This window comes from Macaca nemestrina, chromosome 16 (genome assembly GCF_043159975.1).
Source record: "Macaca nemestrina isolate mMacNem1 chromosome 16, mMacNem.hap1, whole genome shotgun sequence".
NCBI lineage: Eukaryota > Metazoa > Chordata > Mammalia > Primates > Cercopithecidae > Macaca > Macaca nemestrina.
Window position 1 is genome coordinate 14733592 of NC_092140.1, and position 20541 is coordinate 14754132.

General features: G+C 42.6%; 1 protein-coding gene across 30 annotated transcripts in view; it reads left to right on the plus strand.

The window, feature by feature from the left end:
* LOC105477721 (dedicator of cytokinesis 9) overlaps positions 1-20541 on the plus strand; it is a 298629-nt gene that overhangs the window by 102687 nt on the left and 175401 nt on the right. For 2 of the 30 annotated variants that reach the window (XM_011734577.3, XM_071081097.1), the window contains exon 1: positions 9431-9739. The exons of 22 other annotated variants lie outside the window; for them this stretch is intronic. In XM_011734577.3, the coding sequence (XP_011732879.1) occupies positions 9614-9739 (126 nt within the window). In that variant the 5' untranslated portion in view covers positions 9431-9613. Of the gene's footprint in view, positions 1-9428; positions 9740-20541 lie in introns of those variants that run through there. 6 more of the 30 variants (XM_011734492.3, XM_071081102.1, XM_071081091.1 and 3 more) reach the window with 5 other exon arrangements.

The window sequence follows — 20541 nt, forward strand, 5'->3', positions numbered from 1 at the left end:
AGACCTGGCTCTTCTTTGTAGATGGGCCAGTGGAATGTTCATATCCATCGATGTTCCAGTTTTCAGAGTTTGATTAAACATCTCCCTGTCTTTCTTAACCACACTTTTCTTGGAAGAGTTTTTTTCTTTGTTTGAGAGGGGAAAGATGAAACCCATTGTGTTGCATGTATAATTCTTTTTACAATTTTATGTTAATTGACAAATAATTGTATATATTTATGGGGTACAAAGTGATGTTTTGATACATGTTTACATTGTGGAATGATGATGTCAAGCTAGTATTTATCGCCTGACACTTTGATCAATTTTTTTGTGATGAGAACATTTAAAATCAAATCTTTAAGCAATTTGGAAATGTAACAGAAACCCATTGATGCTGGTGGTGCTGGTGGTGGTGCTGGTGGTGCTGGTGGTGCTGGTGGTGGTGGTGGTGGTGGTGGTGGTGAAGGTTGTGAAGATGGTGATGGTGCTGCAGCGACCTTTGGTCTTTTAAGAAAGCCGCTGAACAGTCTAAGATTACTTCTAAGTTATGTGATGTGTGCTTTGATTTGGCAGCAGAGAGAAGGGAGGCTTTGATAGCCTTCCTTAGCATTCACCCTCCTCACCTGCCAGGTTTCTATCTCCAACTGGAGACAACTTTATTTGTAGCATATCTACCTGTGAATAAATTTAATTTAGTTTAGTTTACTTACATATTTTACAAGCACTCAGGGGGAAAAGTTTGACTTCTTAGGACGTGTGGCCCAGGAATAACAACGTGTGAGCCCCTAAAACTGTCTGGCAGTGTTTGCTATTTCTTGGCGGTCTCTTAAGTTCACATAGGAAATCAGTTACAATGAGCTTGGAGGAAATAGAAGGCCCTCCTCTAGGCAGCAGGATGAGAAAGGGATACATCGTCTTTGCTGCTGATATTATTTTATGGAAGTGATATAACCTACTGCTTTTTAAAAGAGGGGACTTCCAGATGATTGTTGGGGAGCTGTTATTACTATACGTGGTCATTGTCTTCTAAATTCATGCTAAATTCAGCCAGAAGTCCTTGGGGAAACGCTACAATTCCCTTTGTAAAGTTTCCACATGGTGGACTTTTCCCCTTGTAACCTGAGAGTGTGTTCGTTTTTGCAGAAGTAGGAGTCTAGGGTTGGCCTGGCGGCCTGTCCCCTCTACCCCCCATGCTAGATAGCTGATTGCTGTGAACTGTGACTCTGTGACTCATGTCAGCTTGGTCCATCTCCATCATCTATAAATTGAGATGGTCTACCAGCTTTGCACCTTCTAAGCACTGAAGGAACTTGCTTTAAGTAAGTTTAATGTACAAATATAAGGTCTACAAAACCAATGAACTTGAAGTGTGGCAATTTGTGTTTTCCACTAGGGTGCTTTGGGAGCTGTACAGGGGAGAAGTGAACAAAAGAACATTTGTCTTTTAGTTATACATGAATGATGCATTTTATTTATAAAGGAAAACTTGAGTGCTTTTAAAAATGTTTTGATCATGTTTTTCACAAAGAATACATTCTCTGGCCCTTAACCTCAGCATGTGTGATGTAGTGAGGAAAGTGAGAAAATTCTAGCTTGTGAACTCCTGTGATAAATCATACCAAAGTGAGGCGGCTTCATCACTTATTCTAGAAGCAAACATTTATGGATTGCCTACTGTGTATACAATACTGCGCTGGGGTGGGGTAGGGGGTTAGCCCCCTGCCCTCTTCACCCAGTGTTCAAAGCTGAGGAAGGGAGATAAAACAGTCACAGATCACGTGAAACAAGGTTGAGGCCAGGTTTTGGTAACCCATACCAGGAGTTTAGTTTCCTGAGAAAAATCCCAGGCCCATTGTTTCTCTTGCCTTTGTCAGTTTCCATCTCTAAAATAAATTATTGACATTAGCTAATTGAATTATTGTTATCTTGATCAAAATAAATTGATAGTTTACAGAAAAACCGTTGGTGTCCAGAGCTTAATAGCTCCATTTCCAAACTGAGAGGATCCTGACCCTTCAGTAAATTCATTCAATGTGTATTTTCTCAGCACCTGTAGTGTTTTAGGACCTGGGGACACAGCAATGAACAAAACAGGCAAAATTGCTGCCCTCATGGAGCTTTCTACCTGGGGGTAGGGAAGGTTAGACACACATTAAATAAGAAAAGTGGAATAGGATGCCAGATGGCACAGAGCCTATGGAAAAATGAAGGCGGGGAAATGGGGGAGGATGTTACAGGTGGGGGTGGGGCTTTCTTTACTGAGAAGCTTCTTAAACCTTCCATGGCTGCAGGCAGTCTTCTCTAAACAGTGGGGTGTGTCCTTCGTCAGCCTGACTCTCCCATCTTAGCTTCCTCATCTGGAAACAGAGGTTTCTGTAGGGACTGCCCCCTGCTGTGCCAGTACTGTGGGTTTTCCCAAAGCTGGGAGTGCAGGGCCCCCCCAACCTGCCCTCCCCGCCACCCCCATAGTCTTCTTCACTGATAGCACGTTATAGTTCTGTTACAGTTCTTGTTGTCTGCTGGCTCCTTGGCTCAGCCCCTGCTCTGTTGGAAATGAGAATCTGACATGTTTAGAAAGACACCCACTTTTTTGTCTTTGTGTTTTTCTTGTGTATATAGTAGGTCAATGCATTCCAGTGAGTGGTTGTTTTTCCCCAGATATCAATAAGGAAAGTTCTCATACTTAATATTATATAGATAGAGCTGGAAAGATTTTTTGGTGTCAGTCCTTCATTTTACAGGTAAATCTCGTGGGACCCGGAGAGGTGAAGTGACTTTTTCTAATGTCACACAGCTGTTGTGGGGCATAGTGAGGGGCTAGAACCCCAGTGTGAGCTTCCTCTATACCATTATCTCATAATCCAGCTCACTGATTTCTGACTAAAGAACTGATGAAAGTTTTTTTAAAGAAAACTTGCAGAATATAGAAGACTTTAGAGAGAAAAAGAATCACTAATAGTACCATATACCAGAGGTAATCAGTTGTTACATTCTGTTGTAATTTTTAAAATCTTGTGTGTGTGTATGATAGTGTGAGCGTTTTCTCAATGTCCTTAGTTCTTAGAAAACAGTTCTTAGAAAACAGTTTTTATTGGTTATGTTATTTGCCCTGTTTTGGAGATACAACTATTGACTTCGAGTTGTCCAACAGGCATCAGGCTTCAAATGATCCATTTATTGACTTGCGTCAACAAATGAGTAGACTGTGCACATGTTGACACTGCTGATTGGCATCCACTGGTTGTTTGTTTACCTCATGCCTGATGTTTAAATGCCTGTTGTTACCCCTCCTTAAATAGAATGTGAACCTGCCCATGGGAAGAGGTTTGCACCACAGGACTTTGGTTGGCTCTCTAGCTCCTCACTCCAGGCCTCCGTCTCCTTGTTCTATGAGTGAAGGACCTTCCACTGGTCCCTTTTCTGAGAACTAGGTGAACTCCCTTGGCCTCTCTTTAGGAAACTCACAGACACACAATTTCATATGTAATTTTAGAGGGTTTGTGGACTACCTTCCCTAACATTCAGCCTTGGATTCTGGGCTAAGAAACACTAGACTAGGTGATAATGTGGATTACATTTCTGTGACTGTTTGATTAAGTCTGTAATGATAAAAAATAATTGAGGAAGCCGGGCACGGTGGCTCACGCCTGTAATCCCAGCACTTTGGGAGGCCGAGGCGGGTGGATCACCTGAGGTCAGGAGTTCGAGACCAGCCTGGCAAACATGGTGAAACTCTGTCTCTACTGAAAATACAAAAATTACCCAGGCGTGGTGGTGGGCACCTATAATCTCAGATACTTGGGAGGTTGAGGATGGAGAATCACTTGAACCTAGGAGGCAGAGGTTGCAGTGAGCCGAGGTCATGCCACTGCACTCCAACCTGGGTGACACAGTGAGACTCCGCCTCAAAAAAATATATATATATAATAATAATAATTGAGGAGGGCATGAGACTTTATATCAGAAGTATCTTTTCCTATATTAACTCTTCTAAGAGGCCCCGGGGGTTGTGGTGGAGAAACTCTCTCTCCCTCTCCCACCACTGGCTGCCGCGGCATCTTCTCTTGCTGTTGCCTTCTCTCCTCCCTCGCTGGCTCTTTCCTGCCTCACTCCCTGAATCAGTTGCCTGCAGTGCTGTTCTCTTCTCTGTTTTGCTGCCTCTCTTGCCGTCTACCATGCTTTTGTCTTTCTCAGAAGGGCAGATCATTTTCATGCCACCTTTTCTTTTCTTTGGCCAGCAAGCTGACCAGCAACAGTATACTGTGGAAAATCTTTAGTCACTTGTTTTCTTTCACATTTTTTCTTAATTTCTACTTATTGTTTCTGTTTCCCCAGAACAAGAGAAAAGGAATGATAACTTTGGAGTATACACAAGTACATGTATATAAGTAATATAGGTATACGTTTGTATATGTATACTTATTTTTCTGCCTTTATTGTTATATTTTAAGTATCCTTCTGATATGCCAAGAACCTCTAATAAAGAGAGTAAATAACTTCTGTTAGGTTGAGATAATTGATTTATTCCTTGTATTGTTATTTCTTATATGGTTATTAGCTATGTTTAGCTACAGCATCTACAGTTTCAAAATTTATATAGATTTATTGCTAAAAACACGTTTATTTGTACATTTTAAAACTTTAGTTTTACTGTTTTCAAATACACTTGGTCTCAAAAAACGTCTAGCAAATTTTACAGAATAAAATTTTCTTACCTGGAAGAAAGGAACGTTTTTATTTTTAGTAAGTTGTAGTGAAAATTGTTGGGTTTTGATTTATGAATAAACTATTGTTGGGTTTTTATTTTTGAGCAATCGAAAGCTTCTGCCTTAATTTGGGCCCTTAACAAATGAACATGTTTGCATATTTTTATAAATATACCATTTCACTTTAGGGCCAAAGATGAGAAACTGCTATCAGCATTCAGTTCAGCAAATACATTGCGAGTGCTTTTCCCCCCTAAGGCCACTCAGAGCTGGTTAAGATACAGTTTTGCCCCTAAGGCCACTCAGAGCTGGTTAAGATACAGTTTCGCCCCTAAGGCCACTCAGAGGTGGTTAAGATGCAGTCCCTGCCCCCAGTGAATTAGCAGTCTCACTGAAGGGGCAAACTTAATAAAAGGTGAACTCTGAAAAGCTTCATAATAGAGGTAAAAGTAGTGCTCAGAGGGTTAAATTAGAAGGAGCCGATTCAGTCTGGCTGGAGGGGTTCATGGGGAAGGTGGTATTGAAACTGGGTCTTGGGCATGGGTAGCAGTTCCCTCTACAGAGACAATCACTCCTTCCACTAATCGGAGTGTGATGGAAGTCCATCTTATGGGTGGAAGAGGAAGATGAAGTTTGGAATTTAAAGTTAGCTTTCCTTTGAGTCACAAATTGCCCTTGGAACATTTGTTAAATTTCCTGTGAGGTTTTCATGGTTTTGAGTACCCAAGCTGTATAATAAATTTGTGTACGTAACTAAAATTTGAGACCTGAACCCCATTACAGAAGCATTCATTCCATCCTGCTTCTGAAGCCTTCCTCTTCCCCATAGGGTTTACAACATTCTCTTTTAACAGTGAAACGCTATGCCTTTCATCCATGTTCATAGATGTGTTTGTTGTGGGTTAAACAAGCTGGCATGTGAAGGAACTCAAGGTTATTAGATGGTAGGAGCTCAGTGCAGGTTTGCGGAAGTTGAACGGGGGTCAGACATACACCTTGTTGTTTCAAATGTTGTAAAGAAAAGTGTAGCCACCTACTTCCTGTCCTGGTAAAATGGTGTTTCCTCTAGTGGCCGCATCAACCGGATGTCATCCTCATATCCTCACACATCAATCTCATGAGCCCTTTGGAGAAACCACATCCCATTTGGAGGCTTGGGATCTGAGGTTAAACCCTGTGCCGTGTGATTCTCCTTGACAGTCAGATTCCAAAAGTGTTGGTCTGTCCTAAGCGAGCAGGGGAGAGCGCCAGCACCGCTTGAGAAGTTGTGTGATGGGAAAGCTGACCGCAGTTTCTTCGCCAGGGTTTGCTTCTTTCATAAGATGGGCCAACTGGAAGGTGGTGGACTCAGATGACTGCCTTGCTCTCAGAATTGCTGTTCTCAATCTGGGATTTCAGTATATTGCTCTGAGATGGGAGTAGGAAAAAGCTATCTGAATTTTGTTGCTGCATTTCCTATAAACACCTTGCCAACCTTGTACGTTGTACATTGATGGTCCCCCTTTACATAAATCTCTGTGTGAGGCATTTAAAAAAATGTTTACTTGCTTGGGCCAGGCATGGTAGCTCACATCTATAATCCCCACACTTTGGGAGGCCGGCCTGGGAGGATCACTTGAGCCCAGGAGTTTGAGACCAGCTTGGGCAACATGGTGAAAACCAGTCTCTACAGAAAATACAAAAATTAGCCGGGTGTGGTGGCATGCGCCTGTGTCCCAGCTACTCGGGAGGCTGAGATGGGAGGATTGCTTGAGCCTGGGCGGTGGAGTTTGCAGTGAGCTGAGATTGCACGACTGCACTCCAGCCTAGGCAACAGAGCCAAACCCTGCCTTGAAAAACAAAGAAAAAAAGCAAACAAATAACTTGCTTTACAACTTGGTATATTTTCTCCTTTTGATGATATAAATTATGGAACTGATCATGTTTTCCCTTTTGTCCTGGCTACTTGGAAGCTCAGAGCCAATTAAAAGTATTTTCCTTGATTATAAAACAAAAATAAAGTCATTGCTAAACATTTTGAAAAATATACAAAAGCCTCAAGAAGAAGACCTGGCTCATGACGTGAACATGTGGGGTTCAAGATGAGTATTTGAAGGCAGCTGTCATAATCAAGCCACAGAGAGGGAAGGATGGTTGATATTAAGTTGCTGAAGTGCTTTGTAATGTGTTACAGCAACACGATTGGTGGAATTGTCGTTTTAGATCACGCAGCGAAAGCCCTGAGTTTAAGACTAAAATTAATTTCTTCAGGTTGGAATGAGAACAATAACAGTACAGTAGTTACTGTTAAATGAATACCTGCTTTGTACAAGGCACTTAAAGACCATCTAAAGACCTTTTTACCTGTTCACTCACATGGTAGGGTTAAAGCCAGATGCTGCTGTCTTTCGTTGCTGACTGGTGATTGGTATTGTGCCGTTTAGCAGTTGAGCATAGTATCATGGTTAAGCGTGTGTACGCTGGATCCATACTGCCACTGCTGTCTGTATAATGTTCTGCAAGTATTTAACCTCTCTGGGCATCAGTTTCCTCATCTGTCAAATGGGGATAACAGTATTACATAGTGTTGTTATGAAGATTAAATAAACAATCTTTGCGGGGCTTGAACAGGTCATGGGTCACAGACAGCACTTACAGTGTTTGTCAAATAACTATCTTAAAGTTCATTTCTCATTCCTTACAGAATACCAGAGTATTTTGACCCAACAAATAGGGTAGGCTGAACACAGTGACTCACACCTCTGGTTCCTGCTACTTGAGGGGTTTAGGCAGGAAGATATCCTTGACTCCAGGAGGTCAAGACTTCTGTGAGCCACGATCGTGCCACTGCACTCAGCCGGGACTGCAGAGCAAGACCCTGTCTCAACAACAACAATAACAAATAAAATCAGGTTTCTCTTATTAATGCCCAGAAATTCTGATGGCTTAATGGCAATGGGGATTTGAGGAAGAACTGGACTATTTAGAGCTTCTTGAACCATTTCAAAAAGGTTTTTGAGTTGTTGGTTGGGCTGTCCTTTACTAAGGCTCAGTTAGTCTGTTTTGTGCTTGTGGCTTCATCCTTTCTTCTCTGATTTGTAGGACATTGCTAAGTTTTTACTTTACTGTAATTTCAACTCTAGACGTAACTGAGACTCTGGGATTTTCCTGTTGTAACTTTACAAAGCAAGATTTTTAAAATTTATAGATAATATTATTTTGGAACACAGATTTGGTAGGAGGACTTATATTAACCCTGAAAGACAATCCAAGGTTGAGGGATTGGGTAGTTTAAAAAAAATTATAGAAGCCATTAATTTATTTGATGGACTCATTGATCCCTTGAGATCATTACATAATTGATATTCACACTCAGAAGGGTTCCTGGTGTTCAAGTGGCAGACTCAGTTTCAGCTTCACTCTTGAAGTACAGCAGCTGCAGCAGGTGCTGGGAGAAGGAGGCGGCCATGCGGGGACTGAGTGGCGTCTCAGTTCTCCCCACTGCCTCCTTTGAGCTGTTCTGGCTGCGTTCCTTTGTCTGGAAAGTGGGAGATTTGTACCTGTGACTTGTATAATAGTTTGTGTTATTTCCCTGGGTAGAGTACCTCTGGCACCTATTGTTGCTATGTGATAACTACTCTTGTTGTTGACTGACTGAATACCACTACTGCTACTGCTACTATTATTACTGCTACTGCTACCACTATTACTGCTACTGCTACTGCTGCTGCTGCGTGTTGTCTACTGTTACTAAATCTTCCCTGATGTCAGGGAAATACTCAGAGTAACTAGGAGAAGCTCTGTGGTATCCATGAAGTACAGAGTAATATTTGATCCCCTCTTTAATGTTCATTTCTACATAACTTTCAGATAAATCCCTTAATATGTCTGTTTTAATTTTTCCCAAGAGATAAAAAAAAAAATGACTCCACTGTTAAATGTCAGGAAATAATAAAAAAACAAGACTTTTAGGAACACATATTTTGGGTGCTACTAAACCACCATTGAACCCTAGGTTGGTGATCCAGCTATTTTCTCGTGCTTTTGTGTATCTCTCTTAATTTTATTAATTTGTCATTTATGATGTCTGTTCATCTTGCCTTCCCAGCTAGATGTGAAGTTCCTTGAAGGCAGAGATACTCTACCTTATACTTTCACTATGATCCTCTCAGTACTGGGGGTACTTTCTGGTGCCCACACCTGGACTTAAAGTAATATTCTATTTAATAAATGCATTTACTATGATATGTGGTATCTCATGAAACTGTTTTGATGACCTCATCTTTCTGGCATCAAATAGTAGATAAATTAAGTGTTTCATGCTGCAGTCTGTCATGCGGGTTGAAACTCATTTCCTCCACCTGTACCCACGAGGTGCAGGCTATGGGAACATGCTTGCTGGTAGCTCTTCCCTGCTTTAATCATCAGCCAGGCATTTGGTGTTTAGCCATAACACAAATGAAAGCATTCCAAAACTGGAAGAATTTTAGAACAACTAGACAACCTTGCTGTCTCTTAAGCTCCATGAGCTTCAGATTTAAGGTAGTTATGAAGGAGTCTAACTGTGACTGGTTTTCTTTTCAACACCGCACTATTTTGATTCCGATTGATTTGGCCCACGCTGTGTGGAACAGACACAATAAAGCCGGTCTTTATCAGAGAGGCAGTACACTGTGTATTGTTCAACTTGGAGTTTGTTTTCCTTTGGCCAGCAAGTGGGAGCCTCCCCTTTTGCGTGGAGTAGTAACACCCCTGGAGGCTGGCCTTCGCTATCATGCCTTCCCACCCCACACGCTCTGCAGACCCAGCCAGAGGGGCTGACCACTTGTGCCTGGGAAGCCAGTTTCCTTTCCTTCCTTGGACCACTGGCATGCCTGTGCCTTGCACGGCTGGGGACTCGCAGCTGTTCCAGTTGCAGACTTTCTGACTTGCGTTTTCAGCCGAGAATGCAGGCTGATAAATGCAGGACAAGTAGTAGAAGTGTCAAAAAGGAGCTGGTGATTGAGTCCCCCCTGCAATACAAGGATGCAGCTCAGGGCGAAGTGGAAGCAGAGAGCCCGGGCCCTGTGCCGGTAAGAGGGTCTCATACAGTGTTGCTGTATCTACCCCATGCTGGGGTCTTATTGTGCGTGTGGACGGGGTTGACGCCTGTTGCCTGTCTTTGATTTCAAAACTTGCTCTGCTTGTTCCTTGTGAACTCCTCTCTTTCCCTGTAATATGACTTTGATTCCCCTTTGATTCTTCTTTGTGAAGAAAGAAATGTTGACATTTTGTGGGTGAATGTGGTTTCTAGGAGGTTTCTTTGTATGGAACAATTATGTATTGTTCACAATTATATCCCACCTAGCTGCAGTGTTTGCAAATGTAAACCCAGGGAAGCATATTTTAATAGCAACTATAGGGTTGAAAAAAGATGTGCTTTGCAAAATTAAAACCTTTTCTACGTTATTTATGCTATTGAGAAAATGAGGCAGGTCCCATGGGGGGGTTTTAAGGAACATAGCTGTTGGAAATATGACATAGTTTAGAAAGGATAAAATTACATATGTTCTTCTCACGCATTTTACCAGGAGGTTTGCCTTGAATAAAGTAGGGAAGAACCTAAACTGTGAACCAGCTGATAGAAACGTCTCTGTTCTTAACATCAGCTAAACTCTCAGCATTTGGGTAGAGCCAAGTGCTTTGGTGGACTTTGTAGGGGAGGAATGTGAAAAATGGTTGTGTTGTTATCATCAGTGAGTAGGTTGTGCTTCTCTCTCGGAATTTCTTCAGTACAATAAAGGCACATAATTTTTTAAGCAAGCTGCACAAAACCACTAACATGCCCTGCAGAGGGGGGACAATTGAGCCTTTCAAATTATCTGCTAAAGAGATTGTTATACTAATATGTAGTGATTTTATTTAGTGATTTTTTTTTCCTTTAATCTGGAGGTTCAGTTGATGTTACCATGAGGTGTCTGCTTACTAATTTACTTAATTTTCAATTAATGTCTAAGAATCTGAACTTAAACTTTCCTATAACAGATTTGATTTGAACTGAGTTTCTTTGTGATTTGTGAGACTGCCGTATATTGTATTGCCTTGAAAACTATATTACTAACCCTGAACTGAAAAAGTTAGTAAAATATCATGGTCTTTTTCACTGCAGATTTTCATCTTAGAGATTTAGGTTTCTTCTCTTCACCCTCTGCTACGTTGTTTAGAAATGTAATTCATTGTTCTGGATTCCCCGCTGCCAGTGTAATATCTGGCTTGTCTGTTAGGTTGCTCGCAGGCTGAATGGGTTTCACTGCTTAAAGCAGCTGATGTAACTTATGATTTCTTGGAGGAAGTTGTGTGGTTTAGGTTCCCTTGTGAATATTCTTAAAAATCTTCTGTCAGTGATTCTCCAGCTGTGTAGAAATATTTGTCTACAGGACTGAATACACTGTAGAAAGATGCTGTGCATTTTTTTGTTTTTAAGCACACAAATGACTTTTTAAACTTACTTCTCTTTCTAGTGCTCAAGAAATTTGCCATGTATGTCCCAGCTATTTGTTTAGGTAAATCTCACTCCAGGCAGTTCCACTGGGGGTCCTTTTCCACTGCGGTGGATGAGGCTGTGCTGCCTACAGCTGCAGTTGGTGGGAACACTTGTCACGGCCCAGCAGCTTCTGGCAGCGTGGAGACCTCAGCTCTGCGCACCTGCAGAGAGGCGTGAGGGAGGGAGGGAGCCAGTAGTGATACCAGGAGTTTTTTCTTATCGGGCAGTGTTTCTCTTCTTCCAGCAGGTTAAACAAGATAAAAAGAGCTGATGTCAGATCAGAGAAACAAGGATATTTCAGCAGGGCCTTTGCCCAGGGGCAGATCTCTTACCTGTGGCTGTTGCTGCCCACCGGCAAACAGGAGTTCAACAGACTGCTGGGAAGACAACTTCTTTCTCAAGATGATTTTTCAGAAGGAGGCAGACACCATGTGCAACCTGTTTGTGGCAGTACTATTCATTGTTACAATGTCAGGGGCCCACTGGCTTGGTGAGAATCCCCAAGACTGTCTATCATTGAATGAATTCTACCTAGAGACGTTTAAATGTAGGTAACATGCTTTATTCAGGAGGTAGCATTTTGAAATAAAGTTTTGCTGTTTTGAGTTATGTACAGAAACAGTCCTTGGGGAAAAATATTACCTAAGTTGAAAAGGATAAAATTAATTAATGCATGTAGTATAGAAGTAGGAAAAACAAGAAATGCAAATAGTGTAGCAGTAGGAAAAACAGTGTCCTTGTTTTGAGTCTCCAGTGGTGACCACTATTAATAATTCAGTGCATATACTGCCAGACTTTCTCCTGTGCCTAGAACAGTATAACTCGTGTGTGTGTTTAGAGGATGTACTATTATAGTAGATTTCGGGGTTAATTTTCTCCCAGAACATGTCAGTAACATCTTTTGTCACCATATGTGGATTTATGGCTTTTTTTTTTTTTTTTTTTTTTTTGAGACAGAGTGTTACTCTGTCACCCAGGTTGCAGTGCAGTGGTACGATCTCGGCCCACTGCAACCTCTGTCTCCTGGGTTCAAGTGATTCTTCTGCCTCAGCCTCCCAAGTAGCTAGAATTATAGGTGCCCACCACCATGCCCAGCTAATTTTTGTATTTTTAGTAGGGACAGGGTTTCATCATGTTGGTCCGGCCAGTCTCGAACTCCTGACCTCAGGTGATCCGCCTGCCTCAGCCTCCCAAAGTGCTGCGATTACAGGCGTGAGCCACCGCACCTGGCCTATGCCATTATTTTAAGGGCTGCATATTATCTCATTTTAGGTCTATACTATCACTGGATGATGGTTTTTCAATTTGTCTCTAATTGTTTGCATTAGTAACGAGGCTACCATAAAGGTACCCGTAAGTAGATCTTAAAGCATGTAGGCAAGCCAGTATTTGTTCTAGAAACTTTCTATCAGAAGTTCCCTCCTGCCCTTATGATTGGTGGTAATGTTTTTTCTCCTCTGCCGGGGCCACCTTGAAGGGTTCCCTTAGCAGTGGTTGCTTGTTTAGTGTTATGGAAAGTTAGTGTTTCTTTTTCTTTCTCTTTTTTTTTTTTGGAGATGGAGTTTCTCTTGTTCCCCAGGCTGGAGTGCAGTGGCTCAATATTGGCTCACTGCAACCTACGCCTCCCTAGTTCAAGCGATTCTCCTGTTTCAGCCTCCTGAGTAGCTGGGATTACAGGCATGCACCACCACGCCCAACTAATTTTTGTAATTTTAGTAGAGACGTGGTTTCATCATATTGGTCAGGCTGGTCTCGAACTCCTGACCCCAGGTGATCCACCCGCCGTGGCCTCCCAAAGTGCTGGGATTATAGGCGTGAGCCCCTGCGACCGGCTAAAAGTTAGTGTTTCCAAGAGAATATGTGTTTGGACATTATAAAGTTTCAGAGGCTGCAAGGTTCAACTTTACAGGTACCTACATGGGTGGGTCTTGTCCCCTGCATTGTGACAGTAAGTAAGGGAGGAAGCACATGGTGAAACTTCCCCATTTCTATCCAGGCTTACTGCCAAACCCACTGAGAAATGGCTTTGGGGGCTAGAAATCACTACCAGGGGAACAGGCAGGATATTCTTGATGTCTGCATGTTAGTTTCCCTGCTCACATTTGAATACCTATTTTTACCCCCTACCCCCCCAGCTCTAACATCGTTCCTGGAAACAATTTATTCTAATTGTTACTGCTCAACAGTTTAGAGGAAAAAGGTGTGGCTTCAAAGTGCCGAAAAAGGCTGGGTTCTATGTCATTTACGCAGCCCTTTCATTGGGTTACTTTTGTGAGGATGGTAGGGACTGCAGCACAGGTCTTATTCTGGGAATTTTTAAGGTCAAAGGATGTGAAGATTGAGAATAGCTGAATTGTCCTGTTAGGTGTACTCATTAGGTGCTTTTTGAAAAGGATCAGCGGGCACTGTGACTCAAGACTATAGTCCCAGCAGTTTAGGAGGCCAAGGTGGGCATTGCTTGATCTCGGGAGTTCAAGACCAGTTTGGGCAACATGGTGAAACTCCGTCTCTACAAAAAGTACAAAAATTAGCCAGACGAGGTGGCATGCACTTGTAGTCCCAGCTTCTCAAGAGGCTGAGGTGGGAGGATTGTTTGGGTCTGGGGGAGTTGAGGCTACAGTGAGCAGAGATCACACCACTGGACTCCAGGCTGGGCAACAGAGTAAGACCCTGTCTCAAAGAAAATAAAAGTTTCTTTTCAGAGACACCTTTTGGGTGGCTCATATTTTCCTGGGATCCTCAAGTGTTAAAAGCAGAATTTTAGTTCTTATTTTAATGTTTGAATGACCTCATGATTACTTTAGCTAAATAACTCTGTGAGAAGGCCGCACAAGTACTACAAGTAGTAGAAGGACTTGGCTTCTGGTTGGACACACCAGCACATTACCTGGGAACTCTTCTGTCCCCCAGACAGAGGAGGAATGAGACGAGAAAATCTTTCCTATCCCTGAAGTTCTGTTTGCTCTAGAAATAGCAGACTAAGTGAAGTATAAGCTTATGGGCGATGATCAGGTTGTTAATTTTCAATTAGACTTTAGGTGACTGTGATTGAGTTAATTAAATTGTACTTAGACAATAAGCCTTTCTGCCCTATAGGTTTTCCTGCATCCTTAGAGACAACTTTAGAAAAAAATAATTAATGGTATTACATCAATAATATTTAATAAGTGTTTCCTTGTTTTTAAAATATTGGATGGTGAAAGAAAGATGTTCCCAAAAGATTTATATAGTGACCTATTCCTAGTGACAAGAACAGGAAATTTTACTTATTCAAAGCCATACACGTTCACTACAATGCTCTTTGTGTTTCATTTGTTTATTCATTAATTCATTCAACCCACATTTACAAGAATGGAGACTTGCCAGTCTTACTGGACAGTGCATGGAGGTGAATGAGATCAAAACCCTTCCTCTCCCCAGGCAGCAAGGCATGAGGAAGGAAGGGGTTCATTCCTCTGGAATGCTTTCATGTGATCTTTATCAGGCACAGTGAGTGTTAACGCCACCCTGTCCTTTCCAGACACTTAAGCAGACAACACTTAAACCATCAGCAGCTCCAGGAAGGACGTGCTTCAGATTTTTTAGCAGCTAATGTACGGAAAGCCCGGCTTTGCAGAAGGCGCAGGCCGAACCCCTGTCTGTTCACGTAAACAGTGTTACATGAGGCTCCTGCTGCTGCACACCTATTTTGTGGAGCGGTCGGTGGAAGGAATCTTTGGGGAGTGCATGCTTAGAAAGGGTCCGAGTGAATCTAATTCACATGCCAGGCCTGGGAAATGATCTCAGACGTGGGGCTTCCACAGCTTGTTCCCTACCTCATCGCCATGCCAAGTCACAGCTACCTGCTGGGTAGCAGTGTATAGAAAACTGAAATCACTTGTATAGAAAACTAAAAACTAAAATCCACCCAGCTCCGGCGTTTCTTTTCTCATGACCTATCATCAGCATGGAGGGAGAATGGCTGGTGACTGTTTTTTTTATAGCAAGGTAATGCCAATAGTCATGTAATAATAAAAATAGCCACTACTTATATGGTGCCCCGCTCTGTGCCAGGAACTGTTTTACGCCTGCGAAATGTTATTCAATTAATCCTCACAACTCTAGAATGCAGGCTCTATTCTTTTTCAGAAGAGGAAACTGAGCACAGAGAAGTTAGGCAACTTGCTCAAAGTTACACATTCAATAAATGGCGGAGCCAAGATTGTAGACTTTGGGTCAGGTTTTCTAAAATCCATACCTGGACACATATGCATGATTCATGAACAAAAAAGAACATATTCATTTGAGCTTAGCATTGAGACTGTAACGATGAACAAGAAAGGAAAAACACACTGCCCTTAAAAACTTAACAATTGTTAGAGAAAGGCCAGTTTGCAAGTGACAACCAACAGTGGTTGGTTGAATAGCATGAAGACAATGGTGGTCATGTGAAGAACTCAGAAATATGAATGAAGTAGAGCTGCCCTCAGGAGTCCCTCTTATCTTGGGTGTTACATTTCATTATCTTCCCAGAAAGTTACATAGGAGCATAGACTGGTGAGGGTCTAAAAGTCTGGAGGCATCCTGTTTTCCTCCCTATTTTCCTTTTTAAAAAATGTATAGCATGACCCAGGTTAATCCTGAAATGTTTACTCCCTAATTAGCAAAATGGGTACTGTGGTCCCCATAGTGTTTGCAGAGGCTGCCATTTGTGCAGGTGTGCTCTACTCTTGGAAAGGTAGTGGCTAAACACGAGACTGCAGAACAATGTCCATCTGGCTGGTGGCACGGGTGGGCCAAGAGACCAGAGACCTAATTTTGATCCTGCATCTGCCTCTCAATCTCTGCAGATCGCCACCCTCCTGGGCTTCAGTTTTCTTGTCTGTAAAATGAGGAGCCTGTCATACATAATCTCTAAGGTCTGGGACTCAGGTTCCAGTGTTAGCATCTTTGATCTCACAATAACCTGGGAGGGAGTCAGGTTTAGGACTGTGGAGTTTTAGTTTCAGGTTTTAAGCTTTGTTTATTCAAAATTGTTTGGCTTTTGAGTTGTTGGAGCTACAAAATGGGATCTTGGAATTCCACCTAGTGTAAGAAGTAAGACCAAGGGAATGGGTTGGCCACCTGGAAATGAATCAAAAATTTGGAGTTAGCAGGGCACTCTAGGCAGGAGATAACAAGACAACCCGGCTCCAGCCTACAGATAGCATATGACTGTGAGGATACTTTTAGAACCAAGAAGGATTGGAAATTATAGTTTTCCCCCAACTTTCCAGAAGTTTGAAATACCCTGTAATGTGATATACTAGTGCTAAGTCTCTTTTAGAATGACATTTTGAGGCTTTGGAAATTTTCAGCGCTCCCTTTCCTGACAAGTGTAAGTGCCACTTACCAGTGGGTCTCAAGGGCTCTGCCAGGTTCCTGGGGAGGAGCCAGTCTCGTATTCTGCTTTGGGATCTCCTTAATATGGAGAGTTGTCACTGCCAAGGGAAAGGCAGCAGCAAGTGGTGCAGAGAACCAGCACTCACTCACAGGAGGCTCACTTGGCATTTCTAAGCCAGGACTGCATTGCATATCAGACAGAGGTTGTAGCAGCGGCTGCCCTCTAGATCCCCCATCTCTGAAGGTTCTCTGGACTGCCTGTTCCACTACCACGTTCTGTCTTTTCTTACACTGAGCCATGCTGCATCATGCTATCAGACCACTCTTTCTAAAACGCAGAGACAGGTGGGGCGTGGTAGCTCACACCTGTCATCCCAGTACTTTGCGAGGCTGAGGTGAGAGAATTGCTCGAGGCATGGAGTTTGAGACCAGCCTGGGCAACATAGCAAGACACTGTCTTTACACAAATAAAAAATAAAAAAAAATTAACCCGGCTTAGTGGGGCAGACCTGTAGGCCTAGCTATTTGGGAAGATGAGGTGGGAAGATTGCTTGAACCTAGGAGTTCAAGGTTACAGTGAGCTATGGTGGAGCTACTGCACTCCAGCCTGGGCATCAGAGCGAAACTGTCTCAAAAACAAAATACAAAACAACACAGCCCACAGAGATAGTTGTTAATTATCTGCTTAAAAGCCTTCTCTGACTCTTCCTTTACAGAGAAAGCAAAGCATGGCTTCCTTGATTCACAGAGGCTGACCCTGAATTTGCCTGCTAACCTTATCTCCTGCAGCCTCCAAAATGTGCCCTCACCCCGGCTTTCCAGCCTTCCTTCCACCTGGGGTGCTTTCACACCTGGGCACAGCTCTGCCTTTGCCTGGCATGCACTGCACTGGATAAAAGGATAAAATCCTCATTTATGCTTCAAGCCCCAGCTCACGTGCCAGCTTCCTTGGGAAATCTTTACAAACCCTCTCCACACATTTCCCAGAAGAGTGTGTGCTTCTGTAGCCCATCGTGGCATCGTCATTCCAGCCTGCTGTCAGGCATCTCTGCTTTGTTGTGGTGAAGGTTTGTACTCCACTCTTCCTCACTAACAAGGCTTCTGCCTAACAGGAACCACCCGAGTGGTTTTGTTTTCTTTGTATTCGATCTCTGATATAATGTGAAAGGTTTTGTTGTCGTTGTTGTTGTTTTTTCCTCCTGCTTCTCAGCATGGTCCTGGTGACTCTTTGGGGTATGTGTAGGCAAAAAAAGGTTGCAGAAAGGGCCTACAGGAAAGACTAGATCTGAAAATCATTCACATTTTCATTCGCCTTTCTTCCACCTGCAAAGGTTTAGCCACCAATAACCAAATGTCTTGAATTGCCAAAAACTAGAAAGGGATGCAAGTAGAGGAACTTGCTTGACTTACATGTGATGTGGGTATCGTGCCCCTTTACTCTCCTGTGCATCTGTGATTTTGATCTCTATTAAAAAGTTGGTGAACATTTTATCAGAGTACTTTTGGGTACAGAAGTGCAAACATAGGTTCCCAGAGTCAAACTCCTTCTTGTTCCTCTCTTAGCCAACACCCCTTTCTGTTATCAGTACCTCTTCTTCCTGGCAACCGTACCTGAAACCCTAACATCATCTTTGATGGTCATAGTACACTTGGAAAAATCACCGTGTGACATTATCACAACAGCTTCTCAGTAAATTGATTATATCTGGAAAAGGTGGAGATCCACAAGATACAGGCCAAGAAGATGGCTCTTCCAGGGAGAAAGAGTTCAGAAAGGTGGGGCCTATTGAAGTCACAGGAGAATGTGGTCCACTGCTTTATAGAACCAAGACTAGACCTAACTTCTATCTCTCATGTGGTATTTTTTCCTAACTCTTGTCTGCCCAAGTGAAAATTTCAGGAAGTAGACTGTCCTTTGTTTTGCCATGAAGTTTAAAAAATTACCTGTATATTAAAATTTCTTACAGTCTATAGTAGTGCTGTCTAGTAGAAATATAACATGAACAATATCTATAATTTCTTCTCTGTTAGTTTTTGAGGCAGAGTCTCGCTCTGTCACCCAGGCTGCAGTGCAGTGGAGTGATCTCAGCTCACTGCAACCCAGGCCTCCTGGGTTCAAGCAATTCTCATGCCTCAGCCTCCTGAGTAGCTGAGATTACAGGTGTGTGCCACCACACCTGGCTGGTTTTTGTATTTTTGGTAGAGACGGGGTGAACCATGTTGGCCAGGCTGGTCTTGAACTCCTGGCCTCAAGTGATGCCCCCCCACCCCGCCTCAACCTCCCAAAGTGCTGGGATTATATGCAGCCACCACACCCGACCAAATTTAAAATTTTCTAGTAGCCAAGTTAAAGTAAAAAGAAACAGGTGTAACTAATTTTAGTAATACAATTTTAACCCAATATTTCCAAAATATTACTATTTCAATTTTGAATTTTTATGAAAAAAATCAAGGTATTTTATATTTCATTTATCAGATGTCATTGACATTTGGTGTCTGTTTTATGCCTGTAGCACATCTGAATTTGCAATCGTCACTTTTTTTTTTGTTTTTTTTGAGATGGAGTCTCGCTGTGTCCCCCAGGCTGGAGTGCAGTGGCACGATCTCGGCTCACTGCAAGCTTCGCTTCCTGGGTTCACACCATTCTCCTGCCTCAGCCTCCTGAGTAGCTGGGACTACAGGCGCCCACTACCGCGCCCGGCTAATTTTTTGTATTTTTAGTAGAGACAGGGTTTCACCGTGGTCTCGATCTCCTGACCTTGTGATCCGCCTGCCTCGGCCTCCCAAAGTGCTGGGATTACAGGCGTGAGCCACTGCGCCCAGCCAGAATCGTCACATTTTAAGTGCTCAGTAGTCATCTATGGCTAGTAGCTACCACATTGTTCAGTGCAGGTTTATACTTACACATTCTTTAGCTTAAAAACCTCAAACCAAAAAGCTGTCATTTTGTGGGGGAGTCACTGGATAAGGAAAAATATTTGTGATTTTTTTTTTCTGTAGGAAAAAAATTACACGATTTAAATGTGAGTTTTCCTTACAAAGGTCATGCCTTGAAATATTTGATGGTAATATATATTACATACTACTTAATGGCATTAATATGTGTCAAGGCATTTAAACCCGGTTCTTTGGAAAGATTTAGTATTTTGGAGTATGATTTTTTTCTATTTTTGAAGTGGAAAATGACTTTTTCCTGGAAGGGACTCTGTGTTTTATCTCTGCTGTAGTGAGATTGTGAAGCCTGGGTAGTTCAGTGCCTGGCAGATCTCAGAGCAGGGAGAATTTCCCTCCTCCCTGGTGACGTGGCGCCTGAAGCATCCCCGTGTGGAACCATGTTCAGCATTTCTCATATAAAGAGGAACAGAAGCACTGGAGAGGCACTTCTGGTTCTAGAAATCTGAAATTCCATCATGCTTACTGTTCATGTGTGATGGGGAAGGTCCTGGTCTTGGGGCCAGGAGACGCAAGGATCACCATCTGTGTGACCTTCAGTAAACCATCTAATTCCTCTAAGCGTCAGTTTCCTCATCAGTGAAATGGCGTTGATGCAACCATACAGTGGTGGGAAGGTTTAATGAGACAGTATGCGAGTAATTCAGCAAAAGTATGTATATTATAGGGGCTAAAATTCTATTGAATGTGAACTACACATAACTGTGTATGGTCCTCACCACCACCATTTGGTGAGTTCGTGCTCTGTCCAGACACTACATATTGAACCCTGTCAATAACCTGGTGATAATGATAACAGAAATTATTACTTTTCCCATCTTTAGATGCCAGTATGGAGATTAAAAGGTTAAATAAGCAACTTGTCCAAAGGCCACATAGCCAATAGGCAGTGAAGCCAGGATTTTTTTGAGAATACGTTTTAATATGAAATTCTCAAACATACACAAAAGTAGATGGACTAGTGGTGGTTCTCAAACATGAATGGGCACCAGAATCATCTGAAGGGCTGGTTAACACAGACTGAGGCCCCAACCCCAG